This window comes from Chanos chanos, chromosome 3 (assembly GCF_902362185.1).
Source record: "Chanos chanos chromosome 3, fChaCha1.1, whole genome shotgun sequence".
Taxonomy (NCBI): domain Eukaryota; kingdom Metazoa; phylum Chordata; class Actinopteri; order Gonorynchiformes; family Chanidae; genus Chanos; species Chanos chanos.
The window spans coordinates 22,561,818-22,581,682 of NC_044497.1; the positions used below are offsets into that span (position 1 = coordinate 22,561,818).

The window sequence follows — 19,865 nt, forward strand, 5'->3', positions numbered from 1 at the left end:
GAGCGCTCATTATTTTGACAGCTCCGTTTATTGTCCACCAAAGTTTTAGAAACTAGTCCTTCTTTTGAACGTGGAACTTCTTTTACAGATATTGCGGTGCAAAGACCAAATTCCGACTTTTTATTTAACATTATTTCTCACCATCATTTGTAATGCATGAAGAAGCTCAACACAGTGGCATAGAAACCCCACCGCAAACTAGTGCTTTGGCAACATAATTACAGAGCGACACAGATACATCCACACACAAGTATAAATGCTCACAACAGCGTAGGCCATCCATGTAGAGCCTACACAGAAGTATAAATCAGCCTTTAGAGTGTTCCGGGGGGGGGGGGCAGGGTTAACTGCACATGAATATGGGGGAACACAGGAAAATTGTCCTGTCAAGACGAGGAAGTAGAGTTTCTGATGTCTGACGCCTCACATCCACTCCACTTGCACTCTCCAATAAAAAGTTACAAATGGAAAAAGGGAAAGGTGTGGGGCTGGAGGAAAAAAAACACATGTCTCAGTGAGGGGACAAACATGCAGCTCTGTAAGGCCAGAGAAGAAAAAGTTTATGGCTGATGCTTGGATGGGACATGTGACAACCTGGAGGGTGGTAATAACACAAATGAAAATGTGGTTAAAGCTGCAATTAAGATTATGATTTGATTTTGTTTTCATTGTTCAAACCATATAAAGATACTAGTGCTTTTTCTGACGGCTTATAGCATAATAACAAACAACTAAGCCTATCCTCAGTTCTGTCTGCAGTTGTCTCAGTTCTGTCTGCAGTTGTCTGCTTAATGTTATCATGTTCACATCCTCCTAGTGTTTTAACATGGCGCATTTCTACAACATTAAGCAGAAAGAGCTGTCTTAGACAGGCTGATTTTCTTCTCCTTACATGAAAACAGTCGTCGTTATACTGGTCAAAATGTGGACGGCTTTTTCCTTAAGCATTGAAAGGATCTCAGCTCGTCCCTGCAAACCTATTACAAGCGATGAGTCAGATGTGCAATTAACTGGAGTATTGATTTTAATAACAGTTAAAATAACAGTTTACTCTGACACAGATGGGGCTAAGAAGAGTTACTCAGTGGTCCGGACCTGGCCCATGTATACCCTGTTTCTCTCTTAAACTCACATACATACACACACACACACACACACACACACACACACACACACACACACACACACACACGTGCGAGCAGTAAAAATAAACATGTTAAACTCATATAGAATGGGTGAGGTCAGGGCCAACAGTGAATTTGATCTACAGTCAAATGTTCAAATGAATTTTCTACACAGAGAAGAACACTTACTGACATTTAGCTCTGAATCGTATCTCCTTATGCATATTATACCAACCATGTAGGAGCAATTTTGTCACCAGTATTAGTGTTAACATTGCTCTAAACAGTAATGTTTCTATGTTACAATTCTGTCAGTTTTGAGTTATGTAGACGCTGGTTTGTTTATGTTTGATTTTGATGTTGCTCGTGACATGTATGCACGCGCCACTTAACGGTTTAAAAGTATACATAGTTGGAATGAGGGGGTCGGAGAGAGCTGCGTGGAGCAAAACTTTTCCTGACCGTAGTGTATGCAGATAGTGATCACAGTATTTTAGATGTGAAAAGAAATTGCTGTAGATATAGTTCAAAATAAATAAGTTTGTTTATTTTTGCACCGATTTCGTCAGTCTAATGGATACATAGTGAAAAAATACACACGAGTCAGAAACCTACGCAGCACAATGAGTTGAAAAATTATGTTACAGACCATTTTTAAATTCTTTAAAAACACACACAAAATCACAATAAATTTAGCTTTGTAACATACAATTCTGTGAGCGGTGTAAGTATTTTTCGCTGATCTTCTATCGTGGCTCACTAGCTTTAAAAAAACTCTGTTTGCTGCATCTCTTGTGGCTCTTGTGGCTGATGGTGTGAGTCAGAGCAGCACAAGAGATTGGCGTGGCCATGTGTTTCATACACTCAGTAAGAGTCAGAACTAGAGCTGATGAATTCAGAATACATATCATATGATAATACAGATTAAAAAACAGACAGAGCAGATCATCTCGGTGACAAACTAATCAGAAGGTCCCAGAACTCCACCTGTCAATCAACAAAACAGTCACAATAATCCACACAGCAACACCAATGATCGCTTCCGTCCTGAACCACAGAGAGGACTGGCCAAGGCCAAAACCTTCCTCCCCCCAGTGATCCACAACTCCCCCTCCAGATCGGACATGAATAACCTCCGCATGTGATGGCAGAGACAGACAGAGGACACACACACGCGTGCACGCACGCATGCATACACACACATACACACAAATGCACTAATACACACACACACACAATGATACAAACACACATACACACACACACACACACACACATGAATGCACACACACGCATGCATACACACAAATGCACCAATACACACACACACACACACACACACACACACACGCATGCATGCATGCATACATACACACACACACACACACACACACACACACACACACACACACACACACACACACACACACTCCATAAAAATCAATGCAGAGAGTGTAAAACCCGACCTGAATACTGAAACACCTGTGAATTCAGACCAGTGTCCTCTCGAAGAGCAGGCCAAGTCCAAACATGTCCTCCTCAGGAGCTGTGCTGATCTGGAGTCAGATCTTTTGATAGGCATTTGGACTACATGAATAGTTCATGACCAGACAAAAGCCATAATTCCACGCAGAAAACAATGCGAATAAAATGACTGAATTGGGTCATGTGCATGCCCTTTTTGACACAGTGAAGGCACAAATCATATAATGTTACTGACCGGGTAATGAAGCTTCATGGATATCATATTCAATACTATAGTATGTCGTTCCTCTAAGGAAAAAAAAAAAAACATATTAATTGATTCATGCATGTCAAACTTGAAAGACTGTCCACTGATGTGAGAAATGAATCTAATACATCCTCCAGCAGATGTGAGGACTTATATACCGCTCAGTAACACCTTGAGTGCACAGACTGGCTGAGATGAGTCACAGACACCCCTGACAGAGAAGGCCGGGGTAAGCCAAGCAGCCTGGCATTTTCTATGCTGCGCAGTCTCCCTCCTCTGTGGGGAAGCCTCTGTGGAGTTTCTGTATGTGTGTGTGCATGCATATGTGGGAGAGAGAGTAAGTGAGTGAGAGAGAGAAAATGAGAGTGTGTGTGAGAGAGAGAAAATGAGAGTGTGTGTGAGTGTGAGAGAGAGTGAGAGAGAGAGAGAGAGAGAGAGAGAGAGAGAGAGAGAGAGAGACTAGCAGCACAGGCTCATGTGTGCGTGAGGTGGAACATTTTGAGTGCCTGGGTGACCACAGCTTGACCACTCTAATTTACATTACAGTAGCACTCACCCTTAGAGGAGTGTGTTTGTGTGTGTGTGTGTGTGTGTGTGCGCGCACATACGTGTGTGTGTGTGTGTGTGTGTGTGTGTGTGTGTGTGCGCGCGCACATACGTGTGTGTGTGTGTGTGTGTGCGCGCACATACGTGTGTGCGTGTGTGTGTGTGCGCGCACATACATGTGTGCGTGTGTGTGTGCATGCACCTACCAACATTTACAGAACTGAGAGAAAATAGCTCATATGTAATTTTTTTCAATATTCTTTCATCATTGTGTAACAGTCCAGCCTTCCTATCAACCGTAACCCATTAGTTAAATCATTTAGAACACACCCATCTCAAATACAATATATACAAGCTAAAGGTACAGCAATCCACATGAAGACCATTTCTTTATCAACAGGCTAAAACCATAACTTCTTCAGTAAAATGAAGGTTACCTTACACGAAATACCTGAGAGGTAAGCTCCTTCTGCACAATCTTCCCATTTCCAGTGTCATAGCTGCTTATATGGAACTAATTTATATCAATTACAGAACATCTTTTCTTTAAAGATTTCACCACATTACAGCAGATTATCTGTAATCGAGTGGAAATTACATTGCATGTGTGTGGGAGAGAGCTCGCCTAACTGGATAGGATGAGATAAGCAGGATGAAAGAGATGATGTGTCCCCAACACCCTGTTCAAATCGCACTGTTATAATGCTTTATGAATCTGTATACATGTCTCATCTGCGTATACATACATACACACACACACACACACACACACACACACACACACACACACACACACACATATATATATATATATATATATATATATATATATATATATATATATATATATGTGTGTGTGTGTGTGTGTGTGTGTTTGTTTTGTTAACTCTGCTAATTGTGTATGCATGACATTTTTGCTTGACAGATACACTGATACACTGCTAATCGATTGTGTGTGTGTGTGTGTGTGTGTGTTAACTCCTGATTGCACATGGGTTTACACATATTGGACTGTTTATTTCTATAAAGCTTTTCTGATGTCCACATACTGACACAACATTATCTCTGTTTTAATCTTTGCACTTTCTATGACATTATCTTTCTTCCTTTTATCTTTTATTATCTCTGTAGATTTTCAGTTGTCACTTCTGTCTGTCTTTACCTCAGCAAAGTTTAGACACTACATAGTCTCTGCAGATTTTCACTTTTCTCTTCTGGCTGTCTTTACCTCAGTGAAAATCTGACAGTGCAGACTGATTTTTCTCTCAGGATGGGGAGAAGTAGCTTTCGGCTTACAAGCCGATTTGACAGGAAATGGCTACTGATATGCAGTCATCACTATCAGTCTGTCGTCAAGGACAACGGTGGTGGTGACGGGAGGAGATGACTGTTGGCGCGCAACGTCAACCTTGTCTGGTTTTTGCCTTACTAACACTGCAGGTCCTGCAGGACTGTGAGTGAGAGACGCTTCAGAATCAGTAAGGAACCATTCAGCCACAGACAGAAAGTCAGCCTGGAAAAGGGCGTGGCACACTCCCACTGATAGACTGCCATCTTCACACACCTCTCAGCTCTCACACAAGGCTCAGGGACCTTCTCTGAGTTAATAGAATGTGTGATGCTGAATAATAAAACTGCATGTCTTTTTCAGCCTCTGTAATCTGATCGTTTTTGTCCTCCTATTCTTCTATTCAGTTCTTGTTACATGATTTTTTTGAAAGGGACTCAGGCTATTTGGGTTTTTTGCTCCTTTTTTATGCCCCCTTCCAGCTTACATGTATAGCCCAAATGGACGCCTCTGGTACCAGCTCACCAATTTCTGCTCCGGCATCCTGAGCAAAACAAATGGCATTGGATGGTGGGGCTGGCTTTCTAATGATGAAAGAGACGGCCTCTAATGAGGGCTCAAGTGCTGGCTTCCCAATTAGGGCTTACAGAGCACAGGATGAAAGCAGAGCTGGGGGAGGAGGAGCTAGACAAAGGATAGAGAGAGTAACAGAGAGTAACAGAGAGTATCTCTCCTCTGTGGTTGGGGCTGAAAGAGAAAGGGATTTGGGCACCTTTCCTCCATCAACAAGGATCAGAGGAGCCCCCATCCCTAATCTTCTGTAATGAAGAGATATGTTACTGGAGGATGTGTGTGTGTGTGTGTGTGTGTGTGTGTGTGTGTGTGTGTAAGTCCGTGCATCTGAGTGTTATTTCTAGGGAGGAAAAAGGGAAGGGCTAAGCCACTGGGCTGAGGAACCAATCAGGACAAGCACTCGTTCTGTCTCGTTCTTTCCCTCACATACTATACATGTGAACACAGCACCCTATTCAGAGAACACAAAGGGAATTTATGTGTGGAAAGGGAGTCAGTGACTTGTGACACTGACTCTCCATATGTGTTTATGTTGCTTTGCAATGGTTCACTGCTCACACCGTGAGAAGATGCAGGTTTCAAATCTCTCAGCTAGACTCACTCTGATAGACTCACTCTATTCATGTGAGCATAAGGAGAAGATGACATGCCTAAATGAACAGTCAAAACTAACAGATAATGTAAGAAAAAAGCTAAGTATACCACTGTCATAAGAAAAAGCTGGAGTCACATACATGGTCAAGATGTAGTTATACGTGTGTGTGTGTGTGTGTGTGTGTGTGTGTGTGTGTGTGTGTGTGTGTAAGTGTATGTTGAGGTCTTACCTCTTTCTCTCTCAGTGTGTATATGTATGTGTCTGTGTATGTACTGTAACTGTGTGTGCATGTGCATGCGTGTGTTTGTGTATGTGTGCGTGTCAGTGTTTATTTTTACACATTTTTTAAAATTTAGTCATAGTTTTAGTCTTTTGGCTAAAATGTCCCTTAAATTTAGTCAGATATTAGTCATGTCATATTGATTCAATTTAGTAACTCACTGACTAAAATGGCACATCATTTTAGTCAACGAAAATAATATCATTGTCACAGCCTGCACCTCATTTTGGACTTTTAGTTTGAAATGTCTTGTGCTCCTGTTCCTTGTGTGTTTCCACCCCTCTGCAATTGAACTGATATCATGAAAACTGTGGGAGTACATACGGTCAGAAAAACGAAACGATAAAGAACTGCCATATATATGACCTTTTCCTCCCCAGTTCTGGCAGATTGTCTGCCATACCATACGGCCTCTTGAAGACACAAAGATGAAATGGAAGAAATGAGTGCAGATGTTTCCTTAACAATAGTTGCCTGTCTGTCAATAATGAGCATGCATTTTCTAGTGCTCCTTTGCAACAGTAAATGCTTGTCTGTGATTGGACTATTTAAATCATCCATGTTCTTTCTAAAATATTTTAGGATATAATAAACGTCTCACGATGTTTTTGTTTCATCACATTTTCGTCAATAATATAATGAAATCAAATTTACTTCTTATATCGTCATGGTGCAGTGTTTCATCTAGTCGTCAACATTGACTAAATTATAAATCCCTTCGTCAATGAATATTTTTGTCATTAATTTCGTTGATGAGATTAACACTGACGTGTGTGTGTGTGTGTGTGTGTGTGTGTGTGTGTGTGTGTGTGTGTGTGTATTGAGGTCTTACCTCTTTCTCAGTCAGTGTGTGTGTATATGTACTGTGTGTGTGTGTGTTTGTGTTTGTGTGTATAAGTGTGTGTACACTGAAGTCTTACCTCTTTCTCAGTCAGTGTGTATATGTACTGCTGGTTGGGGCTGAAGAGCATGTCTCTAAGGATAGGGCTACCCTCACTCACAGCCATGTTCTCATACAGCAAGCCTGGCTGCTTAACGGAGTTCACCAGAATCTGAAAAACCACAGGGAGTCATATCAGTTAGCCATGTCAGTTTGTCATGTCAGTTAGTAATGTCTCATAGTCATGTCAGTTAGTCATGTCTGTTAGCCATGTCAGTTAGTCAAGTCTGTTAATCATGACAGTCAGTCATATCAGTTAGCCATGTTTGTTAGTCAAGTCTGTTAGCTATGTCAGTTAGTCAAGTCTGTTAATCATGACAGTTAGTCATGTCTGTTAGTTATGTCTGTTAGGTAGGTCAGTTAGCAGACAGGGGGGAAATGCAAAAATGTTTCCCAGTGAACTGGTAACAAAGGGTGTTCTTTGACCAAGTAAAATTGGGATCTGGTCTAGTCTTTCTTACGTGTACCATATACGAAATTTACATCAACAGACATATCAACACAGACTCTCATTCTCACGCGCGCACACACACAAGTATGCAAAGCTCATGCATCTGAACATGAGCTGTGTACTCTAAGAACAGTGTGCTTTTCACACTCAAACATCCAGGAGTTTGTTCCACTACCATAATAGTCAAATGTAATATCACCTTTAGGAGTGTGTGTGTGTGTGTGTGTGTGTGCATGTGTATGTATATGTATATGTGTGTGCACAAACTTCTATCACACAGTTCATTGCTTTATGACAACATATGACACAAGTCTCAATCTCACAGTGGGATGCTGACAATCCCTAGGTTTCTGGAACATAAATTCTGTGTTAGTAACACAGCATGCCGAGAGACTCATCAGCGCAGTGAACAGCCACTGTCAGCACATTAGGACAGAGCCTTCAGCTTGGCCTCCACACACTCTGTTCACTGCCACACAGCTCTGATTCAAACTGCCATTTAAAGGAGTCTCTGCACCTCTGAGAGGGGAGGAAGCCAAACCATTGTAAGACAAATGCTCCTTGGGCAGTATTACAGGAAATGTGTTTTCCACCTCCTCACTCCTGTGTTTACCACCTCCTTGCCCAATGAAGGAGCTGACTGCCACCCTGACTCCTCCTTCTCCTGCTCTTCCTGGTGCTGCAAGGTTATAGGGTCACGCCTTCCACGTTTGGTTGTAATTCAGGGCCTGATGAAAAGCCCCCCCCCCCATACACAAGCCATCACCTTTGATCTATGAGGCTGATGAAGAGAGGAGGGGGGGGGGTGCAGGTTTCTTAGAAACCTGAGAATGAGTGACTGGGGAGGTGTGCAATAACTTATATAACGAAGTGTAACTGTAAGTAAGAAGACTGGGGTTGAACTTCCATAGATTGTGTATCAGGGGTCAAACTGCTCCTGAGGGGGGCTGAGTGATAAAGCATTTTGGGAGTTTGGGCTTTGTGGTTTGGTTTCTCTCATTCGTCCAAGTTTCATTCAGCACTGTCCCCACTGGATGAGCTTCATTAAAGTCTCGTCACCGATAAAACTGCCAAGGACGGCAGCCAAACAGGGATCAGAGAATTCCCCACTGTGGCAGACGGCGGGAGAAAAAGGGAAAGGATCAATTCTCTATGTAAAACACACCTTATCAAGTACACTCATAGACAGCAAAGGTTGCACATGCGGCATGAGGAAGTGTGTCAGTTTTCTTCCTCTTGACACAGGAACAGAAAAAAAATTCTTTTTCCTGATCCCTTCTTGCGGTTTGGGCAAAACTGCCAAAGAGTGTTTTACAAGGGAAACTACTTCCCGAACACTGCTGCATCTTTTCCGCCGCAGTTTAACGGCCTACATCTGCAGGGCTGAGTGTATCAGGGACAAAGACTAATGAGGTTGTTTTATTCATATTTCAGCAGGGATCAGCAAAAGTGAGTCTTGCATATTTCATTCACACCCTGTCTGAGAGACTGGATCTACCGTTCAAACGACGACATCTTGGCTAAGTGCCCACTTTTTATGCATGCCCGAAAAAAGAGCAAAGGAGAGACACACTGCAATTCTGTTTGTCTTGCCTCATAAAGATGTCAGGAGAGAGAGGTGAACAAAGGAGAGTGGAAAACAAAAACAAATTCGATTGCCCCTGGTGACTGGTTTTTAAACCCCAGGAGGGTGACACCCGGGCTGGCTGCACTCACTCTTACTGTCCCTAGAGTAGATATCATGTCACTCACACTGAGTCACTGCACTTCACAAAATTTTGTTTTGCTGGCCTTTGTCCAACTGAGATTTCATTTCCTTGTATCCAACTTCCTATCTACCACCATAGAGGACCTGTTTACTATCACACAGAACACACTCTTGGTTGAATGTCAATGCACAAAGTACTAAGTTTATTTTGTCTTTTAGCAACTTGTGCCTTTGGTAGTTCCTGAGCTTTGCCCGTGGAGCATTGGTCTAATTCAGTCTACAGTGGTCCTGTGATCCCCTAGTGGTCCTCTAGTCTTCCTCATTTACTGTCTCTGATCCAGACAGGACACTGTGAGGGCATTAGATAATGATATGAAACAAGGAACCACAGATTAATTCACACCCCCTGTTGTGTGCCTCTGAGCCTCTGCTCTCCAAGATGAAGCATAATTAAGGCTGACCAGGGCTCAGCAGCAGGTCATGCCCGGTGAAGAGTTTGGACAGCTAAAATGGTCCGTTAATCCATTAGTCCGTTAGTCCAAGATCTTCTCCCCTATCAGAGACAGTTTAAAATTTTTAAGGCTAAATGTTTGTGTGTGCAGAGTTATAGCAGAGGGCTGGAGACAGCATTAGACATGGGTCTTAAGATAAAAACAAGATTCAGTCTTTTCTGATCCCACTATGAACTCATGACCTGAATTTGTACTTTTCATGTCAGACTTCCATGCAACAGAACACCCCAGAGGAAATACCTGTGGAGGTTAAGGCGACTGACTTTGTCACACAACCCGTTTTCCCATTGCTATGGTCTATGGGAACCCCTTCAAATGTAAGTTGTTGAAAATCTATTTAGTGTAGTTTGGAAAGGGACAGAGACATTTGGCTAATTGAATCAAAAACGGTGTACTCTCCAGAAGAGACTGGAACCAATTTCATTAGGTGCTCTTTGCCAGTTATAACACACAAACCATGAGGCAGCCCTAGAGGTGGGGTTAGGGGGGGTTGCCCTGACCTCAATGTGCTAGTTTGATCAATACAGGATGCAAGGCCAGAGTGATTGTGGGTTCAATACTTCCTTTTCCCCTTGCCTGAAACATGATCTTCTGTGGACTTACCTTACACCCAGCACACACTGCATGCTACATGACTCAACATTGTTCCTTTTACACAACATATGATATTTCAGCACTGTACCTCCTTATTAGTCTTTTCACCAGACTAATATCTGAGTGTACTGGTAGAACAGGTACAGGTGCATTTTAATAGTACTTTGCTGTTTTGATGGACAAATATGTTTCAGTTCAACATCATGCGGCTTTTGGAATGCACCACTATCCTTTTTATTGTTGTAACACATGCTTAACATCACTGTACAGGTATTACTTTAAAGGAAAGCAGATTGGGAGGGGTGGAACTGCACCATCAGCGGAATGAGGCAGCGCTCTGAGTGAGTGTTGCCAGTCTGTGCCTTTGACCCTCTCTGGAGGTCATCCAAGGCATCGCACAGCACCTGCTGATGCCACAGTCTGCACCTTATCCACCAGACAAAGAAAGAGAGACAAGAAGCCTGTACATAGAAATTCATTCAGCGAGATCAGCACGACAGATTAATCAGCGAAATTAATCATCCTCTGTTCGCTGCTCTACTGGCAACACAACAGGAAGTCAGCCAAAAGTGGATTGTGGACAGGTGGGTCTCTTAGAAGGCCTGGTAACGGCCCGTCGGGGCTCAGCCTTCAGTGGGCCTGGAGCTGCACGCCTGGTAGGGACATTGTCATTAATAAGGGGAAGAAAATGAGAGCCTGTGTCAGTGAATTTATGAATAAATTAGCCTCCTCTTGGAGATACTTCAGATCAGCGTCACATCTGTTCGCTCTTATGCTACACAGCCCAGGCTGGCACTTCCAAGCAACTGAAAACATTGAGCAATAAAGAGACAGTGAGAGAGAGAGAGAGAGAGAGAGACAGAGGAAGAAAAGAAGAGAGAGAAAAATAGATAGGCGATGCTTAGTCTCCAGGGAATGCCTAGCATGTCTCAGCCTCCACCCTTTTTAATCTTTCAGGCCTCTCATCAGGTACAAGTCTCTCCTGTGTCTCTCACCTCCGCTGCAGCTACAAGCGCCACTCGCTCGCTTTTGACATAACTAGGTCTCTCTGTGAATAATAAACCAGCCACCAGACTCCTGCCTTTGATATGCCAGCCACTGAAGTGGAGATCTGCATCTGATTGAGCACAATCACCCGGCTAATTAATAAGACAGAAAGGGCTATGCGTGACTGCTGCTAGTCCGACCATGCTGCTGTCTCTGCCCGTCCCAACTGGTCCCCTCAGGTACCCCTTTTCCACTGACGTGGTGCCGCTGCCTAATCGAGCACCGGGGCCGTGCTTTTCCACTGAAAAAATACTGGTGCCGGTGCCAAAACCTGGCATCGGCACGGCACCACAGAATTGCTGGTCCTAAAAGTTGGAACCACTGACATCAGAGGCTATGCAAATAAAAACCACGCGAGAACCAATCATTTCACTGTTTGATGTGTTTGTTACGTGACGTTCTCTAGAGAGGCGGGAGTAACAAAAAAAGTCTGATGAAGATAGTGGTAAGTTAAAGGCTATATGTCGCATGAAAATATGTATATGATTAAAAGATGTATAGGCAACAATTTGTGTCAACATCAACACGGGCTGTTGTTTACATGTTACATGAACGTAGTCGGACCCGGAGCAGTAGAAAAAACTCTCTTGGTTCTGGCTGATGCAACTAGACCACTGCAGACCTTCATTTAAACACTTGTTTAAATTTTTGAGCTAGGTGACAGACTTACTATTTTCATGGATTTTGCCTCCAAAATGAAAAGTTTTAGGGCAAAATTCGTGAGTTGTTTCACTGTGTGGAAGCCTAGTGTAAAAGTAAATTTATAAAAAGCAAGCAGATGCGTTCTGTCCGACATTATTTTTTCCCCACTGAAATTACCCAAACTTTTGCTACGTAGCGTTCGGTTAAAGGCACCAAGGCAGCACTGGCTCCGCACCGGCACCGACGTCCTAGTGGAAAAGAACTAAGGATTATCCATCCAAGCCTGCATACAGCTCCCACAAGACCAGCTAAAGAAAGGAGATGGACTTGGCTCTCAGAGTCTCAGCACTGACTGAAACGATGACAGGAGAACTGCCTTTTTTGTCTTTGGTAAGAGCTGAAAAGTTCAGAATATATTTGACACTGCTGACCTAAGTATCTGATGAATATTTTAGGAACAGGAATTCCACCCCACATGTGATGACACCACAAATAACAGAATGAGTTTGACTTTTCCCACATTTAATATTCCACTGCCAGTGAAACGGAGCTGACGGTAAAAAGGTGTGATGTAATGTTACTTTGTTCATTCGCTTTTATAAGACGGCTTTGTAAACTCGCCAACTATTAGCCCCCCAGGAGCAAAGCAGGTCTTAGCACAAAGAGTTGACTCTTTACTTAATAAACTTAGCACAGAGAGCTGATCCTTTACTTGATAAACTTAGCACAGAGAGCTGATCCTTTTCTTAAAAATGTCTAAGAAGACATTCTTAAGAAGACACCAGTTCTCCTAGTATGATTAAAGTCCTCTCCATTACCACACACACAACACAGCCACACACTAGTGATAACAAACTTACCACACACACAACACAGCCACACACTAGTGATAACAAACTTACCACACACACAACACAGCAACACACTAGTGATAACAGACTTAACACACACACAACACAGCAACACACTAGTTATAACAGATTTACCACACACACACAACACAGCCACACACTAGTAATAACAAACTTACTCACTATGACTGAGACATACTGAGTTCGTTATCATATATAGTCACAATGTTAGAAATCAGTTTATACCTTCATAAGGCTGCCTGACAGTTAAGATCAGTCAATGTGAGTGTGTTGACACAATATGATAATGCTCTCTTTAGAAACAGTTCTTCAACCAACAGTGGAATCTGACATTAGGATGTAGCCAGTGATGGACAGGAGGTATGCTAATATTGTGCTGGAGACATAACACGACAAAGCTTTGCCATCTGAAATACTGTCTCCATAAGCTTCCTTCTTCATAAGCCCCCTTATTCCAGCTGTGTGTTTTTAAAGTTTTTCATTTTAATAAATAACTTTTTTAAACCAGGTTCAACCAATCTTACTATCCCTCAGAAATGTATTACTCTGAACCCAAACACACAGAACCCAAGTACTGCCAACTCTAAACACTCAAAATTAGACTGAATCCCTTCAATTATTAATTCGACTGGAAATGGTTGATTTCAACCAATTTTACCAATAATGTAAAAATACCGAAAGATCACAATTCAATTCCAATAATAATTGTAATTTTGACACCAACATATGCGTAGGAGGGAGGATTTGTCTGATAAAAGTCGATCTCTTGCTATATGAAAAGACCTTTTAAAAGGATTAGAAACACTTCACATTTTCCTCCTTTCTGTATGTACAACAATTTCATCCTTTTCACAGACAACCAAACCATCTCCACATACTGAGTGCAGTGCAGTTGAAAATAAGTCCAACGAGTTGATTAGCGTTGTTCTTTTGTCTCAACTGTGCTTCCTTCAAAATCCTCCTGCTTTTAAAATAAGGGCAAAGAAGAAACTAGCTCCATATTTGTAGCAGCAGGTGAGAGACCAAAAACTCTTCAAAGACTTATACCCCACTGGTGCAACACAAACACACTCCTTAGCACAGATATGTTATAAGGAGGAAAACAAGTGCATCTCCAAGGTATGGGACGGTGTGGCCAGCTTAACTCTGAAACAGTTCTGCTTATAGGGAACCAGGACTAATCACAGGGTTACCAGGGACTAAACACAGGGTTACCAGGAAGAGATCTCCAGACAGTTGGCCTAGAGCCCTTCACAACCTCAGTCATGAGTGTTTCATTATGATATCAACTGCCAGAGTGCAGCTAAGGCTCACTTTCTCTCTCCCCAAACCACTGGTCCAACCTGAAATATGTCACCTCACTGGGTCTGTGGGTTCCATGGAACATTGAAGCCAGGTAGGAGGGTCCCTTTGTTTTTCTCTTTCTCTTTCTCTCTCTCTCCCTTTGACTCAATCCTGTCACACACACACCTACACACACACACGCGCGCACACACACACACACACAAACCTCCTCCTCTGCTTTCTTTAACACTCAAATGTACACTAGCAGTTAAGCAAGACAGACTGCGCAGTTCAAACTAGGTAAGGAAAAATATGAGTTTGCCCTGCAGTGAGTATGAAAACTGCTCCCTAGCCATATCCATTTGTCAGAAGTTGCTCTATGGAGTTGCAGGACCACTCCTCATGCACTCAGGCCTGTCATTCAGGCCAGCTATACAAAGAATACAGAACAAATGGGCTCTGTGAACCTGCGCAAAGCCCTGTGATGCTTATAGTCATTAGGAGTGCCACTAGAAACAGTTTAGTTAAGTACCGATCATACCAGTGCATATATCACAGTGGGATTAATAATGCAGGGCTCAGAGAGCTCATTTGTAAAGTTGAATGGCACAGTTCCATCATGCCCTTACCACGGCATGTTAAAACACAAAGAAGTCAGTTTGGTTCTGTTCCTCCAGCTAACTGCTACACGTCAGCATAAACAGATACCTGTGTGTACCAATGGGTCTTTAGTCATTTAGTCATTCTATAGGCACTTTTTTACAGCAGTGGAGTATGATCTAAAACATCGGGGTTGCGCTGCCCAGCGCGCCATGGGGGTTGCGCCTTGCCTGTTCCTGTATCCTCTTCCCCGGCCCAGCTCAGCTCCCTAGCCGACGTCTCGCCTGTTTGGAGAGTGTGCTCCGTTCCCGTTCCCTGTGCCTGTTTGGAAAGTCCGCTCCGGTGTCTGTTCCAACCAACCCCCCCACCTGCTTAGCCGCAGAGGGGACCCGTTTGCAACAGCACCATCGGTCTGCCTTACCACTGGGTCACCCCTCTGTGCGCGCCCCACCCACCCGGTCTGTTCTAGACTTTGTTTTGTTTTGGGGGACGTCTGGGAGCCGTCCCTTTGGGGGGGGGGGGGGGATCTCTGTCACAGCCTGCACCTCATCTTTGGACTTTTAGTTTGAAGTGTCTTGTGCTCCTGTTCCGTGTGTTTCCACCCCTCACCTGATCCCATTTGTTCCATTTATTAACCTCGTTTTTCCCCTTGTTAATTTGCCCCAATCATGTTTGCTCTGTTCTCCTTTTGTATTTAAGCCCTTGTGTTTGACCTGTCCTTCGTCTACCGTTGTTTGTGTTTGGCTTACACTCTGTTAGGCTGCACCCTTTTTGTTCCTGTTTGCACCCGTTTATTTATCTTCATTTTGTAAATAAAGTCCTCCTTTTGTCACCATCGTGTCTTGTGCTTGGATCCACCACCACTGCACTCCTGACACACAGCCTGGTGGAGCATACATGGTGAACTGAGCTGATGTCTGTCTGTGGGTGAATACTTTAACCGTTGCACACACAGCTCTGCTCAAAAATATAGGACATTAGTGCAAACAGAGCATGGCTCCCCATGTCTTTACAATCACGTATGCACGCAGAACTGTAGGGGAAAGACACTCACATTAAAACTCACCAATTTGCAATAAGTTTGTGAATTATCTGTCATCGTTTAGAGGTGTTGTGCCAATGGTATGAGGAAAATCTGGTTAATAGTTCACTGTGAATATTAGACTTTAATACTAATATCACTTAGCTGTAACCATAACCTGAACCCAGTGAAATTACAGACATTCTGGAAAAACTCTATAGCACAGCGCTCTGAGCACAAACTAGAAATTATTCTGAATACCCCTTCACTAGCCGTACATATAATAAATAACAGCATTAAAGTAGCAGGTACAATAATACTCTTCGAATTCAATACTTCTTGCTAAAAAAGTTCCTGGATCACCACACTCAGTAACTAGGAAATCATTTATCACGTACTCAGAGTAGGAATATGGACGTACGCATTTATTACAATGATCAAATTCAACCGGTACAGAATGAATCTAATGTTAAATTGGAAGTCAGGTGGAATTAAGGCACATCCGCTATACACGCACGTACAACAGCATCTAATCTACTAACAAGAAGACAAACAACTAACGGCAGACAATCACAGTATCCTCGTTACCTAAAGTATGTATGAATGAACAACTACGCAAGTATGAGGCATTACTCACAAAGAGGCACGCTTAACCAACAGAACTATCTGAGTGATGTTCTAGTATAATTACTTACTCTAAAGGTAGTGAGGAGAGGAAGGGGAAGAGAAAGAGCAGGCCCCACCACAGTCAGGTATGGCAGTCTGGAGATGTAGAAGGCTTGCTGAACGACGTTTCGAGATGCAGCTCTTCGGTAATGATCAAACTGGACCAATTCTTCAGAGAGACAAGCAGGGACAAGGTACGGTGACGCGGCGACCGGAAAACAAAAGAACGCACTAGAGACTAGCAAGGTGTTTGCCTTTTTATCTGTTATGAAAAAAAGGGCGTATTGCCATCTCTCTTGGGGTGTCTCCTGCCCAAGGGGGGAGACACCCCTTGGAACTTAGAAAGTTTCAAACGGAAAACAAAGTTTCAAACGAAGCCCGCTGCGTATAATTTTACCTAACTTTTTTCACTAAAGAGGAGTAAAATTACATTAATTTGTTCGTATCAGTCACATTTTACGCTTTTGAACAAAATCAAAAATGGTTTCTTTCATTAAGAACACCAGAATTACCTCGATGGTCATAAAACTGGCTGCTTGTGACTTGGTTTATGGTTTATTTCCAAGTTATACCGCGCTTTTATGACTATAGGGATGGTTATGGTTTGAACACATATTTTTTTATAAGGGCGCATGGTTAGTTTAACTTTTCTTTTTGTTTTACCTAGTTCGCGCCCAAATGGAGTGATGTAGAAGGGGTCTGTGGCATGGTCCAAATTCTATTCTCACCGGAAACTAATTTCTCGAGTCGCTTTAGTGCTTATTACAATCAAACGTTATCAGCATTTGGCCAAATGGTTTGGTGGTTGCGGCGCTAAAACATCGAGCCTGGCGTCTATTAGGTGTTACAGCAAGTGATTTCTGCTTTGGTATGCATTGGTCCTGTATGCAGGGGGGCCTTAGCCATACAGAGAGAACTGAGATCAAAGGGGATAGGGATAGAGAGGCAGAGTGAGAGTGATGGAAACAGATGAGGAAGGGTGTAAAAGAGGGAGGGAGTTTACACAACTGCAACTTTAATTTCTAAGGAACACTAAAGGTTGATGAATGTCCTTTTCTTTATGAAAGCTGCATAGTGTCCGCCCGACAGAGGAGACAGGAAACCTGCTGACAAAGTTTGTTTTATCTTCAAACAAATATAGAAGATGATGGTGTGTCTTCAGTTTTATGCTCTCCATTGGCTTGGGAGGTGGGAGAGAGAATAAAACATCACACCAGAGACACAGAGAGATCACTGTCCTTGAAAACTCACCCCAGCAGATCAGCTAAAATGCTTTCCTTTGGCTCACAGAGTCAAATCACCAGAGACCTGCCTCATCATTATTTCATCTCAAAGGAATCACCTCTACCAAGAAACCAGGGCATGGAGCCGCTCTGCAGCGTGTTCTCAGGGAGGTAGGGCTGAGGGATAATATTCTCACTAAGAGTCATTGTCATAGTTGGGGTTCGGTGATGCACAGCACAGTCAGTCATGGGAGAAATACACAGGTGGACCACCATATAACCAAATCGACAAAACACAACCTTTCAGCGAATCAAAGTGGACAAAACCACCTCTAGATGAATCGAAGACTTTGGCAACCATTTCTCTGGTCATTGGAGTAATGTGTGAGTGTGAGGCGTTTTATTGACAGCTTTGTGTTTCACATCAGACCATTTGAACTGCACTGTGTACTATTTATTTACTTCTGTTATACATGTTTGTTTTGATATCTCTCTATACTTCATATTGTTTCAATAAAGCTGAACAATAACAGGTCATAAAAGAAAAATCGATTTGTCCTACAGTTCCCCAGTACAGTCCTACAGTTCTCCAGTATGGCCACAACACTTGGTTGTGGCCATACTGGTAATAAAGACAGTTTTATATTCAATTTTCACTGAATCCCAGGAGAATTCTCATTGGGAGGAATACAGTGGGGCTTACTCCAACATTAGCCATTCAGCACGGAAACAGTCAACATTAATCTGAATGACTACAGGAAAATCAGACTGCAACTGCAGCTTATAGGCTTCCACTGGAACATCACTTGAATAACCAGCTAGGGGAGGTTTCTGTTCTCCAGCAGGAAGAGGTTGCACAAAATCAGAACTGACTCAGAGTGGAGCTTCCAACACAGGCCATACTTTCATCATATGAAACAGTCTGCCTTCAGCAAGCCCCCAGACCTACACCACATGGATGACAGTGTCAGACTTCCTCTCGTTGGGAAGCATTATTAAGCATGAATTTACAGTCATGTATAATGGTCTGAATTTCAAAACTTCTTCACTGGAACTCATAACTTATGTATGTATATGTGCTAGCTCTGGACGGGGTGATAAGAAATGGCAGTCTACTGAATGTAAACATGTGGTTTGGGCTGTGGAAGGGTCCCGCCAGACTGAACTCCAGCATACCCTTTCCCCTCTTTTCAAATTCTCCCTTCACTGGCTCTCTAGGTCCTGACTATGCAAAGCAATCAGAGTGATACACTGGGCTTGTCCTCCCTCTTCATATGACCCTCTCCACTTCAGTATTTTTGGTGTTTTGGACCTGGGTACAATGGGTCTTTAATGAAGCAGCAAGAAAGAGACTGAGAGAGAGAGCAAGAGAAAGAGTAAGAGAATGAGTGAAGAGAGAGAGAAGAGTAGAGAGAGAGAGAGAGAGAGAGTGTGAATGAGGGTGAGAGATTGAAAGAGTGAGGGAGAGAGAGAGGAAGAAGGAGAGAGAGTAAGTGAGTGTGAGAGAGAGAGTGAGAGTATGTGTGTGTGTGTGTGTGAGAGAGAGAGAGAGAGAGAGAGAGAGAGAGAGAGATTGATGGAGGCGAGAGAGAGAGTAAAGAGAGAAAAATGAGCATGAGAGAGAGAAAGAGTGAGAGAGAGCTTGAAACAGAGACAGAGAGATTAAGAGAGAGAGAGTATTGTGGAGCACCATAAACAGAAGTGTGCAGTATCACGTGACTAGGCTTTTTGATAGCACTGTTCTACTGCCTGTGGTTTGATAAATGTTCTCTCTGTCCTGTGACAACGCAGAATCTATGAGATGAGTACAGAAACTTGCATTATCACTGGTGGCCAATGGCTCTTTTGTAAATGAGTCATAACTATCTGTGTTAAATTCTTTTCCCTTTTCTAACCACACAAGGATTCTGTTACATAGAAAAAGACCTCACCAGCTTTTTCAAGGATAATGCACTGGACAGTGAACTGATGCAAACCATGAACTAAGCAAACCAGGTCATGTTAGACAGGCTGGATCTTTACTACAGGTGGTGAGAGCAGTAAGTGTTGGTGTTGTGCATTGGCCCGAGATGGAGTTTGGACTTGACTCAACACTGAAGGGTGGGGAAGGGAAATCTTCTCATAACTGTTGCTGCAGTGGCATTTCCTACCAGCAGAGGGTGACAGA

At 42.9% G+C, this 19,865-nt stretch overlaps 1 protein-coding gene across 1 annotated transcript in view; it reads right to left on the reverse strand.

The window, feature by feature from the left end:
• Positions 1 to 19,865, reverse strand: part of plxna1a (plexin A1a) — a 173,685-nt gene that overhangs the window by 100,888 nt on the left and 52,932 nt on the right. Inside the window, exon 3 of the mRNA XM_030767657.1 lies at positions 7,059 to 7,190. Coding sequence (XP_030623517.1) covers positions 7,059 to 7,190 — 132 coding nt within the window. The remainder of the gene's footprint in view (positions 1 to 7,058; positions 7,191 to 19,865) is intronic.